Below are 19871 nucleotides of genomic sequence, written 5' to 3'. Positions count from 1 at the left end.
GAATTGAACAATGAGATCACATGGACACAGGAAGGGGAATATCACACTCTGGGGACTGTGGTGGGGAGGGGGGAGGGGGAGGGATAGCATTGGGAGATATACCTAATGCTAGATGACGAGTTAGTGGGTGCAGCGCACCAGCATGGCTCATGTATACATATGTAACTAACCTGCACAGTGTGCACATGTACCCTATAACTTAAAGTATAATAAAAAATTAAAAAAAAAAAAAAAAAAGAATCACCACTGTTGTGGTTTTCATAGTTGATTTGGGCTGCTATAATAACAATACCATAGACTAGGTACATTTGAACAATAAACATTTATTTCTCACAGCTCTGGAATCTGAGAAGTCCAAGATCAAGGCACTAGCAGAATAATGTCTTTAATGCTAAAAAGATTTAAGAGAAAACCAGTTATATTGAAATACAGTTAGAATCTGGTAAAGTGCCATTGTCTGGTGGGGGCTCCCTTTCTGGCTTGCAGATGATGCGTCTTCTCATATTCTAACATGATGGAGAGAAAGAGCTGTATTCTCTTTCTGTTCATATAAGGACACTAATACCATCACGGATGTTGCACCCTAAAGACCTCATCTAAACTTAATTACCTACCAAAGGCCCCACCTCCTAATATGATCCCATTAGGAGTTAGGATTTTAACAGAAGAATTTTGGGGGAATACAAACATGCAGACCATATAAGTGTTTTGTTGCCTATATTCATAATTGCAGGAAATGCTAAATCTCATTGAGAGGTTAATGAAGATTAAGGTGTAATTTTCCCCATCCAAGTTTATAGGCCCCTTTTCTTATGATATAAAAGGGAAAATAGCACATAAAATTTTTTTGCAACAATTTATTTAGAACACTATTACATATTAACTATAAATATATTTGCACAAAAAGTTTATTCTTACTTTTTTAATAGACTTTGGAAGGGCCTGCCAAATATAATATTAAGCTATTGAAGAGAAATGAAAGTCCAGAAGTCTCAGAAACCCAAAAGGTTGTGACTGGTTATCCAAATGCTATTGATAAGGTAAAAAACTATTTATTCCAATTCTCTTCCCAAACTTTAACACCTGGGAAGATGATTGAGTGAAAATCGAATGACCATTTTTGTACATAAAACTCAGCTTTTTGTGTGTTCTTGTATTATACGTTCATCTTCATGCCCAAAATATTTATTCTTTTAGCCTAACTCTGGAATTGAGAACTTTTTAGCATCTTTGAATATCTCCAAAGAAAATGAAGTACAGTCATCTCATCATGGGGAGCCTCCAAGTGAAGAGCATTTGTCACCACAGTCATTTGCCATGGTTCGTATTTTGTAGGAACTTTCTTACTATGGTAATTTCTCGACTGTTGACCATGCAGACATATCCCATGCAAGTGTTCAAACACTTCCCTCATGGAGGCTGGTATGTTACATCATTATTGTCATCTTGTGAGGAAACCAGGCTGCCCTGGGCAATTTAGCCATACTTTTTCTCTTTAGACCACAGTTCCCCTGCTTTTCAAACATTGCTACTAGGTAACTGGGATGAAAGTTAAGCAGGAGGATAAGTATCGTTTCTGTATCAGAAATGTGGGTGTTGGGTTTGTTTTTTTTTCAGTTTCTATCTGAATGTAGTTAATGTCTTAATTGTTAACAATGGAATTCTTTCCAAGAAAGATCAATAAGTTCTACAGATGTAATGTTGACTTTGTTCTCTTCACCCTCACCATCTCCATGTGAATCATTTTCAAAAAGAAGGGAACACGGATGCTTAAAGAAATTCTAAAAATTGATGGCTCTAACACTGTGGACCATAAGAATGAAATCAAACAGATTGCTAATGAAATCCCTATTTCCTCTAACAGAAGAGATGAATATGGATTACCCTCTCAGCCTAAACAAAATAAGAAATTAGGTAAGTAAACTAAATACTATTATCAATAATATCATTTTAAAAATTCAATTCATTTGGTTCTTTTTAATCGTGTACTTTTAAAGATAAAACTGCTTTTATTTTAATGTATTTATTTATTTTAGAGATGGTGTCTTGCTATGTTGGCCAGGCTGGTCTCAAACTTCTGACCTCAAGCAATCCTCTCACCTCAGCCTCCCAAAGTGCTGGGATTACAGGTATATGCCACCACACCTGGCCCAAAACTACTTTTATTCTTAAAACTATAATTTTTATATTTGTTTCAGTTATATAATAATATAACTGGCCAGATGTGGCTCATGCCTGTAATCCCAGAACTTTGGGAAGCTGAGGCAGGAGGATCTCTTAAGCTCAGGAGTTCAAGACCAGCCTGGGCAACATGGCGGAAACTCTGTCTCTCTAAAAAATACAAAAGTTAGCTAGGTGTGGTGGCGTGTGCCTGTAGACCCAGCTACTGGGGAGGCTGACGTGGTAGGATTGCTTGAGCCTTGGAGGCAGAGGTTGCAGTGAGCCAAGATCACACCACTGCACTCTAACCTGGGCAACAGAGATAGACCCTGTCTCAAAAAACAAAAAGAACAATAATAATACAACCATGTAACCAATAGATCTACAGTCACTAAATGTCTTCTTGTGATTACTTAATTGTAGTGTTATAGATATTCATTCTGTAGACATCCAAACCTTTAAAAGTTTGCACATTCTAGCTTTTGTCCTCGGTAATTTAAAAATTATCATGTAACTTAAATACATTATTTAACTTTTCTGAAATCTTGTTTCTTATTTATAAAATAAGAATAATACATTTCAGATTACTTGTGGTAATTATATAACATGTATAAATATAAAACAGCATTATGTCCAACACATTGTAGGTGCTAATAATTGATATTAATATTATGTTAAAATAACCTAACCATTGTAAAAATAGAAAAATCTACAAAATCAATTAAAAATCATTAATAGAGTTAGATATAGGAAAGTGAGTCATACTCTTAAGTCTGTAAAGCCTATAGCATAACATCTGGCACATAACTGGATTTCAGTAAATATCCGCCATATTTGTTCCTACCCTGAATGTCCTCTATACTTTAGCATTTTATCTGTATAATGATCTACTAAAGGCAGCCAGGAAGAATGACTGATACAAAAGTGGATGTGGGCAGAAGTTTCTCAGAGAAGTCAAAAACATTTTGGAATAAGCAGATCTAAGCGTATTAAAGATCAAAACCTGGAATTGGCTGGGCACGTTGGCCCACATCTGTAATGCCAGCACTTTGGGAGGCCAAGGCGGGTGGATCACCTGAGGTCAGGAGTTTGAGACCAGCCTGGCCAACATGGTGAAACCCCCTTTCTACTAAAAATACAAAAAATTAGCCGGGTGTGGTGGGAGGCGCCACCAAGTAGCTGTAATCCCAGCTACTTCAGAGGCTGAATCAGGAGAATCGCTTGAACCCGGGAGGTGGAGGTTGCAGTGAGCCAAGATCACGCCATCACACTCGAGCCTGGGCAACAAGAGCGAAACTCTGTCAAAACAAAAACAAAACCTGGAATAAAAGCAGAACCTAACCCCATTTATATTCCAGTGATAATTAATTAAAAATTCCAAAAAATATTAGGAAAGTGATTATTTATTATAGTGACAGACATGGTCCTGAAATAGAACCAAATTAATTTTAAGACAAAATTAGATAAAGATGGTCCCATTGTCAAAAACAAGTAAGTTTTACTTTATTTCAGCATAGGAAAAAAAAAAAAAACTCATAGGCTTTAGAGTCTTAGGGTCACTAGCTCAGAATCCAGCCCCTGTTATAGAACTAACTGGCTCTGTGACTTTGAGCAAGCCACTTAACTGCTTTTTTAATCTATATTAGTAAGAAGTTTGGATTAATTCTTCAATGAGGTATGCTCTTGTTCTATTAGTGAGTTTGTTAATCATAAAGAATGTGAACACTCAGAATTTTAAAATCATCTTCCATATAAAAACACTTAGAAGACAATTTCAAAAAAAACTTTTAAGAAATATTATTTCAGAGCCACAAAAATATTCATCCATGTGTCTCAGAATGTAAGGCGGAATTGCAAGAATTGAGGTGGAAGCCAAAACTTCAAAACTTAAGGATGAATTATATTTCAGCTCAAGAAAGCCATTTGTTTATTCATTCTTTTATTTTTCTCTTCTTACTTCTGCAAAACAAGAAAGCCATTTGTTTGTTCAAATTTTACCTGTAGCAGTACCATGTAGTCATTAGCTGCTCAAGGTTTTAATTTTTGGCAGTTAGGTACTTATATTTTAAAATCTTTATCTTAATAATTTATCATTAATCAATTATACTCATCCAAAAACCTTTACTGAAGTCACAATAATTTTAGGAAGTACTAAATAGTTGTTTATATGTGCTTCATGGAAGACTCATCTTTTTAATGCAGTTGGTGGCTCTATAGCGTCTAACTGAATTTCTCAAGGTTTTCGACCAAATTTATAAGGTGTGTGGCCAGAGGACCACTGAAGGTAAGCTGACAGTCACTTGGATGGTAGGTTGTACTGCTAGAGTCCAGGATTTGGAACTAGAGCCACCTGAAATCCTGATTCTGTTATTTAATAATGGGTGGCCTTAAGCAATTCACTTCACTTTTTAGCAGTTTCCTGCTTGCTCTTCTATAAAACCCTACAATAAGTGCATAATTTGAGATAGTATTTTATTAATAAAGATAGACTCTTTTCTCTTTTTTGGTAGCATCTTATATGAACAAGCCTCACAGTGCTAATGAGTACCATAATGTTCAGTCTATGGACAATATGTGTTGGCCTGCCCCCAGCCAGATCCCTCCTGTATCCACACCAGTAACTGAACTTTCTCGAATTTGTTCCCTTGTTGGAATGCCACAACCTGATTTCTCCTTTCTTAGGACGCCACAGGTATAGTATACTACTGTTCTATTTATATAAATTATTTAACATTAAGCTTAAATAAATCGGTTGAAAATGTTTAGCTAGAAAAAATAAAATGGGGCCTATTTTTCTTAACTTTATGAGCAGCATAGATTTATGCTTCTTACCCTAGCTCTAATATTTATACATAACCAAAGCCCTAAGAGAAGCTGACAGGGAGGAACTGGGCAGCAGGTATCCTGGCAAGATTCCTCAAACTAATAGAGCCAGGGATCTTGGCCTACAGTAGCAATTTTCAAACTTCTTGGTCTCAGAAACTTCACACTTTTTTTGGAGGACCCCAAAGAGATTTTGTTTACTTATATCCATATTTACTGTGTTTGAAATTAAAACAAAAAAAAATTGGCCAGTTGTAGTGGGTCATGCCTGTAACTCAGCACTTTGGGAGGCCAAGGTGGGAGGACAGCTTGAGGCTGGGAGTTCAAGACCAGCCTGGGCAACAAAGCAAGACCTCATCTCTACAAAAGAATATAAAAATAAAATTAGCCATGTGTGTTGTGAGCCTGTAGTCCCAGCTGCTCACAAGGCTGAGGCAGGAGGACGGAAGCCCAGGAGGTCAAGACTTCAGTGAGCCACGATTATGCCATTGCACTCCAGCCTGGGCAACGGAGCAAGACCTTGTCTCTGAAACATACATATATATATATATATATATAAAATATTACAAGTAAACCTATATGTTTATTAATCCATTGTTTATTAAAAATAACTTTCACCTAATAGACATCTGTAGAACATTTCATCCAACAGCTGTAGAATATACATTCTTTTCCTCAACAAATGGAACATTCTCAAGGATAAACCAAATGTTAAGCCACAAAACAAGTCTCACAAAATTCAAAAAATTAAAATTCAATCAAGTATATTTTCTGACCATAATGAAATAAAACCAGAAATCAATAACAAGAGGAACTTTGGAAACTATACAAATAAATGGAAATTAAACATTATGTTTCTGAATGGCCGTTGGGTCAATGAAGAAATTAAGAGAAAATTTTAAATTTTCCTGAAGCAAATGAAAATGGAAACACAACATACCAAAACCTGTAGGATACAGCAAAACTAGTACTAGGAGGGAATATTATAGCAATAAATCCCTACATCCAAAAAGTACAGACACTTCAAATAAACAACCTAACAGTGTGTCTTGAAGAATTAGTTCCAGCAGTCACACTACTGGGTATCTATCTAAAGGAAAAGAAATTGTATAAAAAAGATACCTGATTTGTATGTATATTGCAGCACTAGTCACAATAGCCAAGATGTAGAATCAACCTAAGGGTCCATCAACAGATGATTGGATAAAGAAAATGTGGTGTATATATACACAACGGAATATTGTTCAGACATTTTAAAAAAGAATGAAACCATGTCTTTTGCAGCAACATGGATGGAACTGAGGCCATTATCTTAAGCAAACAACTCAGAACAGATACCACATGTTCTCATTTATAAGTGGGAGCTAAATAATGTGTACATAGGGATATAGAGTGTGAAATAATAGAGACTTGGAAGGGTGGGAGATGGGCAGGGAGTAGATGGTGAGAAATTACTTAATGGCTGCAATGTATGCAATGTACATAATTCAGGTGATGAATATAAGAAAAGCCCAGACTTTACCACTCTGCAATAAATCCATGTAACAAAATTGCACTCGCACCCCTTACGTTTATACAAATTTTTTAAATAAATAATAACTAGAAAAGCAAGAGGAAACCAAACCCAAAATTATTAGAAGAAAAGAAATGATAAAGATTGGGGCAGAAATTAATGAATTGATACTAAAAATAGTACAAAAGATCGATGAAAGAAAAAGTTGTTTTTTTTTAAAAAGATAAGCAAAATCAACAAACCTTTAGCCGGACTGTAAAAGAGAGAATATCCATATAAATAAAATCAGGGATGAAAAAGGAGTCATTACATCTGATAACACAGAAATTCAAAATATTTTAGAGACTATTATGAGCAACTATATGCAGTAAATTGGAAAACTTAGAAGAAATGGATGAATTCCGAGACACATAAAAACATACCAAGATTGAACCATGAAGAAATCCAAAACTTGAATAGAACAACATTAACAAGATGGAAGCGGTAGTAAAAAGCCTCTTATCAAAGTAGACCAGGACCTGGTGTTTTCGCTACTGAATTCTGCCAAACGCTGAAAGAAGAGCTAATAAGAGTTCTATTCAGACTGTTCCAAAAACTTGAGGAGGAGAAAATACTTCCAAACTTGCCAGTATTACCCTGATACCAAAACCAAAGAAAGACACCACAAAAAATGAGAACTACAGGCTGATATATCTGATGAAGTAGATATAAAAATCTTCAACACAATACTAGTGAATTGAATTCAAAGGCACATTAAAAAGATAATTCATCATGATCAAGTGGGATTCATCCCAGGTATGCAAGGATGTTTAAATATATGCAGTCAATAACTGTGACACATCAACAAAATGAAGAACAAAAACCATATGATCATTTCAATACTAACTGAAAAAGTGTTTGATAAAATTCAGCATCTCTTTATGATAACAGCTCTCAACAAACTGGGTATAGAAGGAACATACCTCAACATAATAAACAACAACAAACCCACAGCTAGTATCATACTGAATGGGGGAAAAATGAAATCCTTTCCTTTAAATTCTGGAAACAAGACAAGGATGCCCACTTTCACCACTGTTAATATAGTACTGGAAATCCTTGCCAGAGCAATTAGACAACAGAAATAAATAAAAGGCATCCAAAAGGGAAAGGAAGGAGTCAAACTACTCTTGTTAGTAGACAATATAATCTTATATTTAGAAAAAAACTATTAGAATTGATAAATTCAGTGAAGTTGTAGGATACAAAATCAACGTACAATCAGTCACATTTCTATATACTGACAGCAATCTGAAAAAGAAACCAAGAAATTAATCCCCTGCAGAATAGCTACAAATAAATAAAATACCTAGAAATTAATCAAGTTAACCAAAGCAGTGAAAGATCTCTACAATGAAAACTTATTATAAAACAATGATGCAAGAAATTGAAGAAGACACAAAGAAATGGAAAGACTGTCCATGTTCATGTATTGGAAGACTCAATATTGTTAAAATGTCTATACCACCCCCAGGCAATCTGCAGATACAGTGCAACTCCTCTCAAAATACCGATGACATTCTTGACAGAAATAGAAAAAAAAAAAAATCCTAAAATTTATCTTGAACCGCACACGACCCTGAATAGCTACGGCAATCCAGAGCAAAGTGAACAAAGCTGGAGGCATTATACTGCAAAGTTATATAACCAAAACAACATGGTACTGGCTTAAAAACAGACAGAGACCAATGGAACAGAATAGAGAATCCAGAAATAAATCCACACAGTTACAGTCAACTTATTTTTTATAAAGATGACAAGAACATATGTTAGGGAAAGAACAGCCCCTTCAGTAAATGATCCTGGGACAACTAGATATCCATATTTAAGGGAATGAAACTAAGTGCTTATCTCTCACCATTTTCAAAAATCAAATCAAAATGTATTAAAGACTTAAATGTTAGATCTGTAGCTATTAAACTGCTAGAAGTAAACACTGGGGAAACACTCCAGTACATTGATTTGGGCAAAGATAAGTAAGACATCAAAAGCACAGGCAACTAAAGCAAAAATGCATAAACGGTATCACATCAAGCTTAAAAAGCTTCTGCACAACAAAGGAAACAATCAACAAAGTGAAAAGACAATACACAGAAGAGGAGAAAATATTTGCAAACTACCCATCTGACAAGATATTAATAGCCAGAATATATAAGGAGCTCAAACAATACGAGAAAAAAAACAAAAAATCCCATTTGATAGTGGGCAAATGCAATATACCCATGTAACAAACCTGCACGTATACCCCCATGTGTCAAACAAAAGTTGAATTTTTAAAAAATAAAATATAACTATAAAAATTTTTAATGGGCAAATGATCTCAGCAAACATTTCTAAAAAGAAAACATACAAATGGCGAACAGGTATATGAAAAAATGCTCAACATCACTACATTAGAGAAATGCAAATCAAAACTACAATGATATATCTCCGATTAAAATGGCTTTTACCAAAAAATAAAAAACAGGCAATAATGGATGCTGGTAAGGATGCAGAGAAAGGGAAACCCTCATACATTGTTGGTGGAAATGTAAATTAGTACAGCCACTATGAAGGACATACAGCATGGAAATTGCTCAAAAAGATAAAAATAGACCTACCATATGATCCAGCAATTCCACTGCTGGGTATAGGTCCAAAAGAAAAAATATCAGTATATGTAAGAGATATTTGTCCTCTCATGTTTATTGCAGTGCTATTCACAAAAGCCAAGATACAAAATCAACCTAAGTGTCCACCAATGGATAAATGGATGAAGAAAATGTGTGTGTGTGTATATATATACACACTTCTCAAGATATACACTTCTCAAAAGAAGACATTTATGCAGCCAACAGACATATGAAAAAATGCTCATCATCACTGGCCATCAGAGAAATGCAAATCAAAACCACAATGAGATACCATCTCACACCAGTTAGAATGGCGATCATTAAAAAGTCAGGAAACAACAGGTGCTGGAGAGGATATGGGGAAATAGGAACACTTTTACACTGTTGGTGGGACTGTAAACTAGTTCAACCATTGTGGAAGTCAGTGTGGCATTTCCTCAGGGATCTAGAACTAGAAATACCATTTGACCCAGCCATCCCATTACTGGGTATATACCCAAAGGATTATAAAACATGCTGCTATAAAGACACATGCACACGTATGTTTATTGCAGCAGTATTCACAATAGCAAAGACTTGGAACCAACCCAAATGTCCAACAACGATAGACTGGATTAAGAAAATGTGGCACATATACACCATGGAATACTATGCAGCCATAAAAAATGATGAGTTCATGTCCTTTGCAGGGACATGGATGAAACTGGAAACCATCATTCTCAGCAAACTATTTCAAGGACAAAAAACCAAACACAACATGTTCTCACTCATAGGTGGGAATTGAACAGTGAGAACACATGGACACAGGAAGGGGAACATCACACTCTGGGGACTGTTGTGGGGTGGGGGGAGGGGGGAGGGATAGCATTAGGAGAGATACCTAATGTTAAATGAAGAGTTAACGGGTGCATCACACCAACATGGCACATGTATATATATGTAACAAACCTGCACGTTGTGCACATGTACCCTAAAACTTATAGTAAAAAAAATAAAAATAATAAAAAATAAAAAAACTGAAAAAAAAAACCAATAATATATATTTTAAAATAACCAAAAGAGTGGAATTGAAATGTTCCTAACACAGCAAAAATGATAAATACTTGAGGTGATGGATATCTCAGTTACTCTGATTTGATCATTATACATTGTATCCTTGTATCAAAATATCACATGTACCCCATAAATGTGTGTTATAATTATTATGTATTCATAAAACTAGAAACAAAAAAAATAGAAAGTAAAAAATATTAACTACTTAAAAAATTTAGTTAGAAGAGTGATATTACTCGAATTTTTTTTTTAAAGAGATGGGGTGTCATTTTGTTGCCCAGGCTGGCTTCAAGCAATCCTCCCACCTTGGCTTCCCAAAGTGCTAGGATTACAGGCACATGCCACCATGCCCGTCCTGCTCTACATTTTAAAAATCCTTCTCACCACAATAGTAATAGGAGAAGCTAGATTCTCCTGTCTGCTTAATACTGTCAATCCCTAGTGATATGTGTTTTTTTGTAGAAATCTATGTCCTCATACAGATACAAAATTAGAAAAATGAAGAGAATCTTAATAGCCTTTTCAGATAGTTTTGGCTATACTTTAATATTACATTAAAACTTAAAAGTGGGCCAGGCATGGTATCTCACGTCTGTAATCCCAGCACTTTGGGAGGCCAAGGCAGGCAGATCACTTGAGGTAAGGAGTTCGAGACCAGCCTGGCCAGTGTGGTGAAACCCCATCTCTACTAAAAATACAAAAATTAGCCGGGTGTGGTGGCGCATGACAGAGCAAAACTCCATTTAAAAAAAAAAAAAAAAAAAAAACCTTTAGAGTGGTATTTTGTTTAAGGTTAGTTGCAGTGTGGAATCTTGCAGTGTGGAATCTGAAACCTTATCAATAAACATTTTTGTCCTCCATATACTTGTGAGAAAGTAGGAAATAAGAAAAAGTAATGCGAAAAAGAGCATAGCACCTCAATATTATCATGCGCTAGATGCGGTGGCTCACACCTGTAAGCCCAACAACTCAGGAGGCTGAGGCAGAAGGATCACTTGAGCTCAGTAGTTTGAGATCAGCCTGGGCAAGACCTCATCTCTTTATTTTTGAGACAGAGTCTCGCTCTGTCACCCAGGCTGGAGTGCAGTGCTGTGATCTCAGCTCACTGCAACCTCCGCCTCCCGGGTTCAAGCGATTATCCTGCCTCAGCCTCCTGAGTAGCTGGGATTACAGGTGCACGCCACCACGCTCGGCTAATTTTTGTATTTTTAATAGAGACGGGGTTTCACCATGTTGGTCAGGCTGGTCTCGAACTCCTTACCTCGTGATCCACCTGCCTCGGCCTCCCAAAGTGCTGGGATTATAGGTGTGAGCCACCGTGCCTGGCCTAGAACTCATCTCTTTAAAAAGAAATTTTTTTTTTTTTTTTTTTTTTTTGGAGACAGAACCTCGCTCTGTCGCCCAGGCTAGAGTGCGGTGGCACGAGCTCACTGCAGCTTCCACCTGCCAGGTTCAAGCGATTCTCCTGCCTCCTGAGTAGCTGGGACTACAGGCACATGCAACCCCACCCGGCTAATTTTTGTATTTTTAGTAGAGACAGGGTTCACCATGTTGGCCAGGCTAGTCTCACGCTCCTGACCTCAGGTGATCTGCCTGCCTCAGCCTCCCAGAGTGCTAAGATTACAGGCATGAGCCACTGTGCCCGACCATCATCTCTAAAAAAACTTTAAAAACAGCTAAGCGTGGTAGTACCCACCTATATTCTCAGCTATTCAGGAGGCTGATGTGAGAGGATTGCTTAAACCTGGTAGTTGGCTACAGTGAGCCTTGATCACACCACTGTACTCCAGCCTGTGCAACAGAGTGAGACCCCAACTCTAAAAAATATATGCATATATAATTATGAAAATTTGATCTCAGTGCCTCCCTGAAAGGGTCTCACAGACCCTCAGCTATCCCCAGACTGCACTTTGAGACCTACTGACCGCAAGAAAGTTGTTTTATTCTCTTTATATCCAGTTCTTGATACCCTCTAACCTAAAACAGAAAGCAGTTTTTTCTAAAATCAGGGCCAAGGCAAAGATGCCTGCTTTCACCACTTCTATTCAGCACAGTAATGGAAGTTCTGTCCAGAGCAATTAAGTAAGAAAAATAAATAAATAAAAGACATCTAAATTAGAAGGGAAGAAGTAAAGCAGTATCCGTTTGCAGATGATATGATCTTATAGTAGAAAACTCTAAAGATTCCACAAAAAATCCCAACTAATAAATGCAGCAAAGTTGCAGAATACAAAATCAACTCACAAAAATCAGTTGTATTTTTATACACTAACAGTGAAAAATCTGAAAAGGAAATTAAGAAAACTATGATAGTATCAAAACTATTTATAGTATCAAAAATAATAAAATGCTAAGGAATAAAAGTAACAAAGGAAATGATGTGCTTATACACCGAAAACTACAAAATGTTGCTGAAAGACTTGTAAAAAGACAAATAGAAACACACTCTGTTCGTGGATTGGAAAACTTAATATTGTTATGATCTCAATACTACCCATAGCAGTCTACAAATTCAGTGCAACTCCTATCAAAATCCCAATGGAATAGAACAGAGAGCCCAAAAATAAACCCTTGCATACATGTTCAAAATATTTTTTGACAAGTTGTCAAGACCATTCAATTGGAAGTGGATAGCCGGGCGCAATGGCTCATGCCTGTAATCCCAGCATTTTCAGAGGCTGAGGCAGGCGGATCGCTTGAGGTCAGGAGTTCAAGACCAGCCTGGCCAACATGGTGAAACCCTATCTCTACTAAAAATACAAAGAATTAGCTGGACATGATGGCATGCACCTGTAATCACAGCTACTTGGGAGCCTGAGGCAGGAGAATTGCTTGAACCTGGGAGGCAGAAGTTGCAGTGAGCCAAGATCACGCTACTGCATTCCAGCCTGGGCAACAGAGTGAGACTCCATCTCAAAAAAAAAAAAAAAAAAAAAAAAGGAAGTGGATGATCTTTCAGCAAATGGTGCTGGGTAACTGGATATTCACATTTTAAAGAATGAAGTTAGCCCTTACCTAACTGACATAATATATGAAAATTAACTCAAAATGGATCAAATACCTAAATGTAAGATAAGGCCTAAAACTATAAAAGTCTTAGAAGAAAACTTAGGGCAGAAGCTTCACAACATTGGATTTGGCAGTGATTTCTGGGATATGACACCAGAAGCACAGGCCACGAAAGAAAACATGGACAAATTGTACTTCATGGAAATTTTAACATTTTGTGCATCAAAAGACAATAACAAGAGTGAAAAAGGTAACTCATAGAATAAGAGAAAATACTTCCTAATGATATATCTGATAAAGAATATCCAGAATATATAGAGAACTCATGAAATGAGTCTTAAATGTAAGACCTGAAACAATAAAAATCCTATAAGAAACCCTAGGAAAAACTTCTGGACATTGGCCTAGACAAAGATTTATGACTAATCTCAAAAGCAAATGCAACAAAAACAAAAATAGACAAATGGGACTTAACTAAAAAGCTCCTGCACAGCAAAAGAAATAATCAACAGAGTAAACAGACAATCTACAGTATTTGCAAACTATATATCTGACAAAGGACTAAATATCCAGAATCTATAAGGAACTCAACAAGTAAAAAACAGATAACCCCATTAAAAACAGGCAAAGGTCATGAGTGAACATTTCTCAAAAGAAGACATCTCAAGGGGTTGCCAACAAACATGAAAGAAATGTTCAACATTACTAATTACCAGAGAAGTGCAGATTTTAGGGCCACAATGAGATACCATCTCATACCAGGCGGAATGGCTATTATTAAAAAGTCAAAAAACAGATTTTGGCAAGGATGTAGCAAAAAGGGAGTGTTTATACACTGTTGGTTGGAATGTAAATTAGTACAACCTGTATGAAAACAGTATGGTGGTTTCTCAAAGAGCTAAAAATAGAACTATGATTTAATCCAGCAATCTCACTTCTGGGTATCTACCCCAGGAAAAGAAATCATTATATAAAAAGTATGCCTGCATTTGTATGTTTATCACAGCACTATTCACAGTAGCAAAGATATGGAATCAACCTAAGTGTCCATCAGTGGATGATTGGGTAAAGAAAATGTGTGTGGGTATATGTGCGTGCGTGTGTGTGTGTGTTTGTGTATACACACACCATGTACTACTATCCTATACACACACCATGTAATATTATCCAGCCATAAAAAGAATGAAATCACGTATCTTGTAGCAACATTAATGGAACTGGGGGCCATTATCCTAAGTGAAATAATTCAGAAACAGAAAGTCAGATATCACATGTACTCATTTATAAATGGGAACTAAACATGGACATACAGAGTGGAATAATAGACATTAGAGATTTCAAAAGATGGGATGGTTAAGAGGGATGTGAGGGATGAGAAATGACCTACTGGGTACAATGTATACTATTCAGGCAATGGGTACACTAAAGTCCATACTTCACCACTACGTAGTATATCCATGTAACTGCATTTGTACTCCCAAATCTATTTTTTAAAAAAAATTAGGGTAAACCAAAACAAAACAAGCTTTTTTATAAAACAGAAAATTAAAGTATAATATAGTTATAATTTAAATATGAGTAGAAAACACATCAGAATCTCTGAGTCTTTTATATTTTGGCAATTAACTTATCTTACCAAAATATCTCCTAAGTAAAGGATGGTATAAACATGAGTCAGCAAATTTTTTCTGTGAAGAGTCAGATAGTAAATATTTTAGGCCTTGTGGGCCAGATAGTCTCTATCACAGCTTCCGAACTCTACAGTTACAGTGTGAAAGTAGCCATTAGAATGGATGTGGCCATGTTCCAGTAAAACTTTATTTACAAAAAGAGGCAGAACTCCATAGTTTGTCAACTCCTTGTATAAAGAAAACAGTTTTGCTGGCTTTCATTTGCATTAGGTGGATTGACCCTTCAGCCAGCTTAGAAAGCTTTTTATTTTGTAAACACTGAAAAAGATAAGGCAACAACTCTAAAATTTTTGCCTGGCAATTGAAAACTTGAACTGAAAGCCCTTTTTTAAATTCTTGATAAAATTATTTTACTTATTTAGACTAAACTTTGGGAGAGGTCAACTTCCTAGACAGAGAATTTCATAGACATATATATTCTCTTTTTTTAGACAATGACCGTTTGCCAAGTAAAATTATCTAATGGCTTACTGGTACATGGGCCACAGTGCCACTCTGAAAATGAAGCCAAAGAAAAAGCTGCACTTTTTGCTTTACAACAGTTGGTAAGAACTGTCCATGACTTCTCTATTAAAATTTTTATTAGTCCCTATAGAAAGCTTGTATTGCATTGTCTTGTAACTTTTAAATACTTCCACAGGGCTCCTTAGGCATGAATTTCCCTTTGCCTTCACCAGTATTTGCAAATTATCCTTCAGCTGTACCACCTGGAACCATTCCTCCAGTCTTTCCCCCACCTACTGGTAAGATATTTTTCATTTATAAGTATTTGTCATTGAGTGGTTATTTTTACTAAGCTCTTTTAAGAAATCAAGAATGTACTCAAATATCTAGGAATGTAAGAAGAAATTGTGAGAAAGCCTAAAGCCACAGCCTGCAGATTCATCTAAAAGTACCATTCTCTTCCTACAGCCTCTAGTATGGCTAGAGTAGTAAGAAGAGGTTGAGTGGGCAGGCCCTTACTCTCCAATAGCTGCTAACAGATAAATTTGTGTTTAAGTTAGACATCAAAAGGTAAAAAAAAAATCATGTAATTTCTTCAGGACTGTATTTTCTTATTGGTAGTAGACTATGTCCAAAATCTTGTTGAGACTAACATTTTGTAATTCTAAATCTTAAGTTCTGAGATTTTCTAAATCACTCAGCTTTTTTCCTAATAGCAGTTGGCTTCCCTTTATCTTAATTATTATTGTTTTAAAGCCAATAATTTATTTAAGTTTAGAAAATCCCTTTTCTGCATCTACTGCCAGGTAATACTCCAGGAATTCTAAATATCTAATGCTTACAATAAGCATTAGAAAGGTGAATAATACTGATTAAATTTATGACATGCAGTTATCTCTTCTCATTAAACTGAATAATAAAGGATTTCAAAAGTGTAAATCTGCGAGGATGAAGACATAGAAGAAATATCAGCAGATTAGAGATTTGAAAAGAGTTTGTGTTGAGAAAAACAACTGCAGAAGTAACCATTTTAGCAGAGCAAGTTTAAAAGCTACAAGCTAAAGTGCCTGTAGAAGAGACTACAAATGAGCATAAGTAGATTGTCCCTCGCCGTTCCCAAGAGGTTCAGAACTTGGAGGCATCAGAAACTATTAGAGAAGATAAAGAGGAGGCATGTGCTGAAAAGAGAGGGATTGGTTGAAAGTCTATGTGCGAAGTGGTGAGACTACCCCCGTCTTCCCTCTGTGACGCAGCCAGACCTCTGCAAGCAAAAAACTGGAGGTGTGTTTTCTAGAGGAGCTATCTAGATATGGGAATACCAGGCAGAGAAGAGAATGGAATGTGAGACTGAAAACACAAAGATCAAGGAAAAGTTCCCTTTTTCTCATCCTGTTCTCAGATTGTAGCCAGTCATACCCTTCTCCCCAGATAGGAAATTGAAAGATGAAGAAAGAATAGAGTACAGGTAAAATTGTTAAGTAAAATTTTAAAATTTAGTAGATAAAGTCCTAGCAAAGCCAAGGAAGATAAAAGCTGTAAAATAAGAAAGAACAGAGATTTAGTGCACAGATCCAGCTCCCACCTTATTAGAGTTCCAGAAAAAGAGATCAGAGATGAAGGAAAGGAGGTAAGTGTCAAAAAAATAATAAACTTTTCTAAAACAAAACGATATGCATCTCTAAAAGAGCCACCAAATGTTGAGCACAATGAATAAAGACACAGATTATCTTCAGATTCCGAATACTAGTGATAAAAAGGTGGTCCTAAGAGATTCAGAGAAGAAATATGTACAAAGATCAAAAATTAGAATGGTACTGCACTATTGAACAGTGCCTAGAAGCCAGAAAGCATTGAATAACTCAAAACCCTGAGGCAGAATGAGTTTCATCCTAATTTCTCTGTATAGCCAAACTGTGAATCTAATACAAAGGAGACACAAAGATATTTTCAGATACGCAAATTTATTTCTTATGTACCCTTTTTTTTTTAAGCAACAAGGTCTCACTATGTTGCCCAGGCTGGTCTCAAAGTCGTGGACTCAAGCAATCCTCCCACTTCAGCCTTCAAAAATGCTGAGATTACAAGCGTGAGCCTTCATGCCTTGCCTACCCTTTCTTAAGAAGCTACTGAATTACATGCTCCAACAAAACAAAGCAGTAGTTTAAAAACTAAAAGAAAATTAGGAAATCAAAATAACAAATTGTAGATGTAGTATAGTTATACAATGAATGGAAATCCCAGGATGCCAGCTGCTCAGTGGGTCTAGAAAGTGACTAGTCCCAACTAGACAGGCAGAGGGAAGTCTTGGCAGTAAGGAAGGTTATTAATAGATGAGCAATGGGAAAACATTAAGGATGGGTATAGAGAAGACTAAGCAGCTTTTATTATATTTTTCCTAAAGAATTGATATGAGCAAGACTAAGCTTTTAAAAAATAAGTATTAGCCTGGGCAACGTGGCAAAACAGCCTGGGCAACATGATAAAACCCCATCTCTAATCTACAAAAAATACAAAGGTAGCCAGACATGGTGGCATGCACCTATAGTCCCAGCTACTTGGGAGGCTGAGGCAGGAGGATAACTTGAGCCTGGGAGGTCAAGGCTGCAGTGAGCTGTGATCGTGCCACTGCACCCCAGCCTGGGTGACAGAATGAGACCTGTCTCAAAAAAAAAAAAAAAAGAAGATAATGACTAACTCAAGTAAAAACAAAAGGTTTTACAAGAAAATACATAATGGATCTCTTTTTACAAGAAAAGAAACATTATCAGAGTACCCAGCTTGGCTCTGCAGTGATAATATTTACATAGCCACATACCACAAATAGATAACACTGCTTGTATATTTAAACAAATGATGTAATGTACTTACATTGGGAGTACAGGGTAAGTAGTGAGGGGTAATGCAAAAAAACTAAATTTTGTTCTATCTGAATAGGAAGTCAGTAGACCTAAAAATGCCTAAAATTAATAAATTATTAACAAGTAGCATAAGCAAATAATTGAACAGTGTGGAAATATCTAAAACAGTTAAACCTGGAGTAGAACAGATGTCTGCTGTTTTCTGTTGAAAATCTTTTTTAGGCCGGGCGCAGTGGCTCACGCTTGTAATCCCAGCAGTTTGGGAGGCCGAGGTGGGTGGATCACTTGAGGTCAGGAGTTCGAGACCAGCCTGACCAACATGGTGAAACCGTCTCTACTAAAAATACGAAAATTCGAAAATTAGCTGGATGTGATGGCACACACCTGTAGTCCCAGCTACTCAGGAGGCTGAGGCAGGAGAATCGCTTGAACCCAGGAGGCAGAGGTTGCAGTGAGCTGAAATCGTGCCACTACACTCCAGCCTGGGTGACAGAGCTAGACTCTGTCTCAAAAAAAAAAAAAAAGAAAAAGAAAATCTTTTTTAGTACAATGTATATGTAGTATTTTGATTTTTTTTTTAAATGTAATTTGTCTAAGGTCATAAGTTACTATCTAGCAGAACTGGCATCAAAATCCAAGTCTGAGCCAGGCTTGTTGACTCATGCTTATAATCCCAGCACTTTGGAAGGCCTATCTCAAGAAAACCCCCAAAGGCCCAAACCAAACCAAAACAAAACATTGTTTATACAGTCAAAGGAATGCCAGTGCAGTACAGTAACAAAAGCATGGGCTTTGAAAACAGATAGCTGAGTGTGGTGGCTCATACCTGTAATCCCAGCACTTTGAGAGGCTGAGCTCAGAGGATCACTAGAGCCATGAGTTCAAGACCAGCCTAGGCAACATAGGGAGACCTTACTGCTACAAAAGATGGAAAAAATTAAGCTGAGTGTGGTGCCATGTGCCTGTAGTTCCAGCTATTCAGGAGGTTGAGGCAGGAGGATCAGTTGAGCCTGTGAGGCGGAGGCTGCAGTGAGCCAAGATTGTGCCACTGCACTGTAGCCTAGGTCTCAAAAAAAAAAAAAAAAAAAAACAGACGACAGACTTGGATTTTTTTTTTTTTTTTTTTTTTTTTTTTTTGAGACAGAGTCCCACTCTGTCACCCAGGCTGGAGTGCAGTGGCATGATCAGGGCTCACTGCAGCCTCAACCTCCTTGGGCTCAGTTGATCCTCCTACCTCTGCCTCCCAAGTGGCTGGGACTATGGCACGCACCACCACACCTGGCTAATTTTTGTATCTTTTTATAGAGACAGGGTTTCACCATGTTGTTCAGGCTGGTCTCAAACTCTGGGCTCAAGGGATCCGCCAGCCTCGGCATCCCAAAGTGCCAGGATTACAGGCATGAGCCACTGTGCCCAGCCAACAATGTTTTAGTCATAAAGTTTTCATGACGTAATGGATCTGATGTTTTTATATAGCTCAATATAATAGTATCACCATAACTTATAAAATCTAATTTGACTGCTGCTGCTTCACATTCAAAAATGAATACAGTAGCTATGTATAGATTAATTTTAAGTAATTAGTATGTGTAGGGTACCTAAAAGTTTGCACACAAACTTCTCTAAAGAAGAATTGTCTTATGATCATATATTTTTAAGAGGAATGTTT

General features: G+C 36.7%; 1 protein-coding gene across 20 annotated transcripts in view; it reads left to right on the top strand.

The window, feature by feature from the left end:
* Positions 1-19871, top strand: part of XRN1 (5'-3' exoribonuclease 1) — a 144222-nt gene that overhangs the window by 116574 nt on the left and 7777 nt on the right. For 9 of the 20 annotated variants that reach the window (XM_009446590.5, XM_063806291.1, XM_016942098.4 and 6 more), the window contains 5 exons: positions 1198-1320; positions 1755-1914; positions 4671-4852; positions 15332-15445; positions 15541-15643. In XM_009446590.5, coding sequence (XP_009444865.4) covers positions 1198-1320; positions 1755-1914; positions 4671-4852; positions 15332-15445; positions 15541-15643 — 682 coding nt within the window. Of the gene's footprint in view, positions 1-929; positions 1178-1197; positions 1321-1754; positions 1915-4648; positions 4853-15331; positions 15446-15540; positions 15644-16266; positions 16626-19871 lie in introns of those variants that run through there. The other 11 variants (XM_054681116.2, XM_001161640.6, XM_063806297.1 and 8 more) reach the window with 8 other exon arrangements.

This window comes from Pan troglodytes, chromosome 2 (genome assembly GCF_028858775.2).
Source record: "Pan troglodytes isolate AG18354 chromosome 2, NHGRI_mPanTro3-v2.0_pri, whole genome shotgun sequence".
Taxonomy (NCBI): domain Eukaryota; kingdom Metazoa; phylum Chordata; class Mammalia; order Primates; family Hominidae; genus Pan; species Pan troglodytes.
Note: the sequence above shows the minus strand (reverse complement) of the source record. Positions and strands in the feature narration are given on the sequence as shown.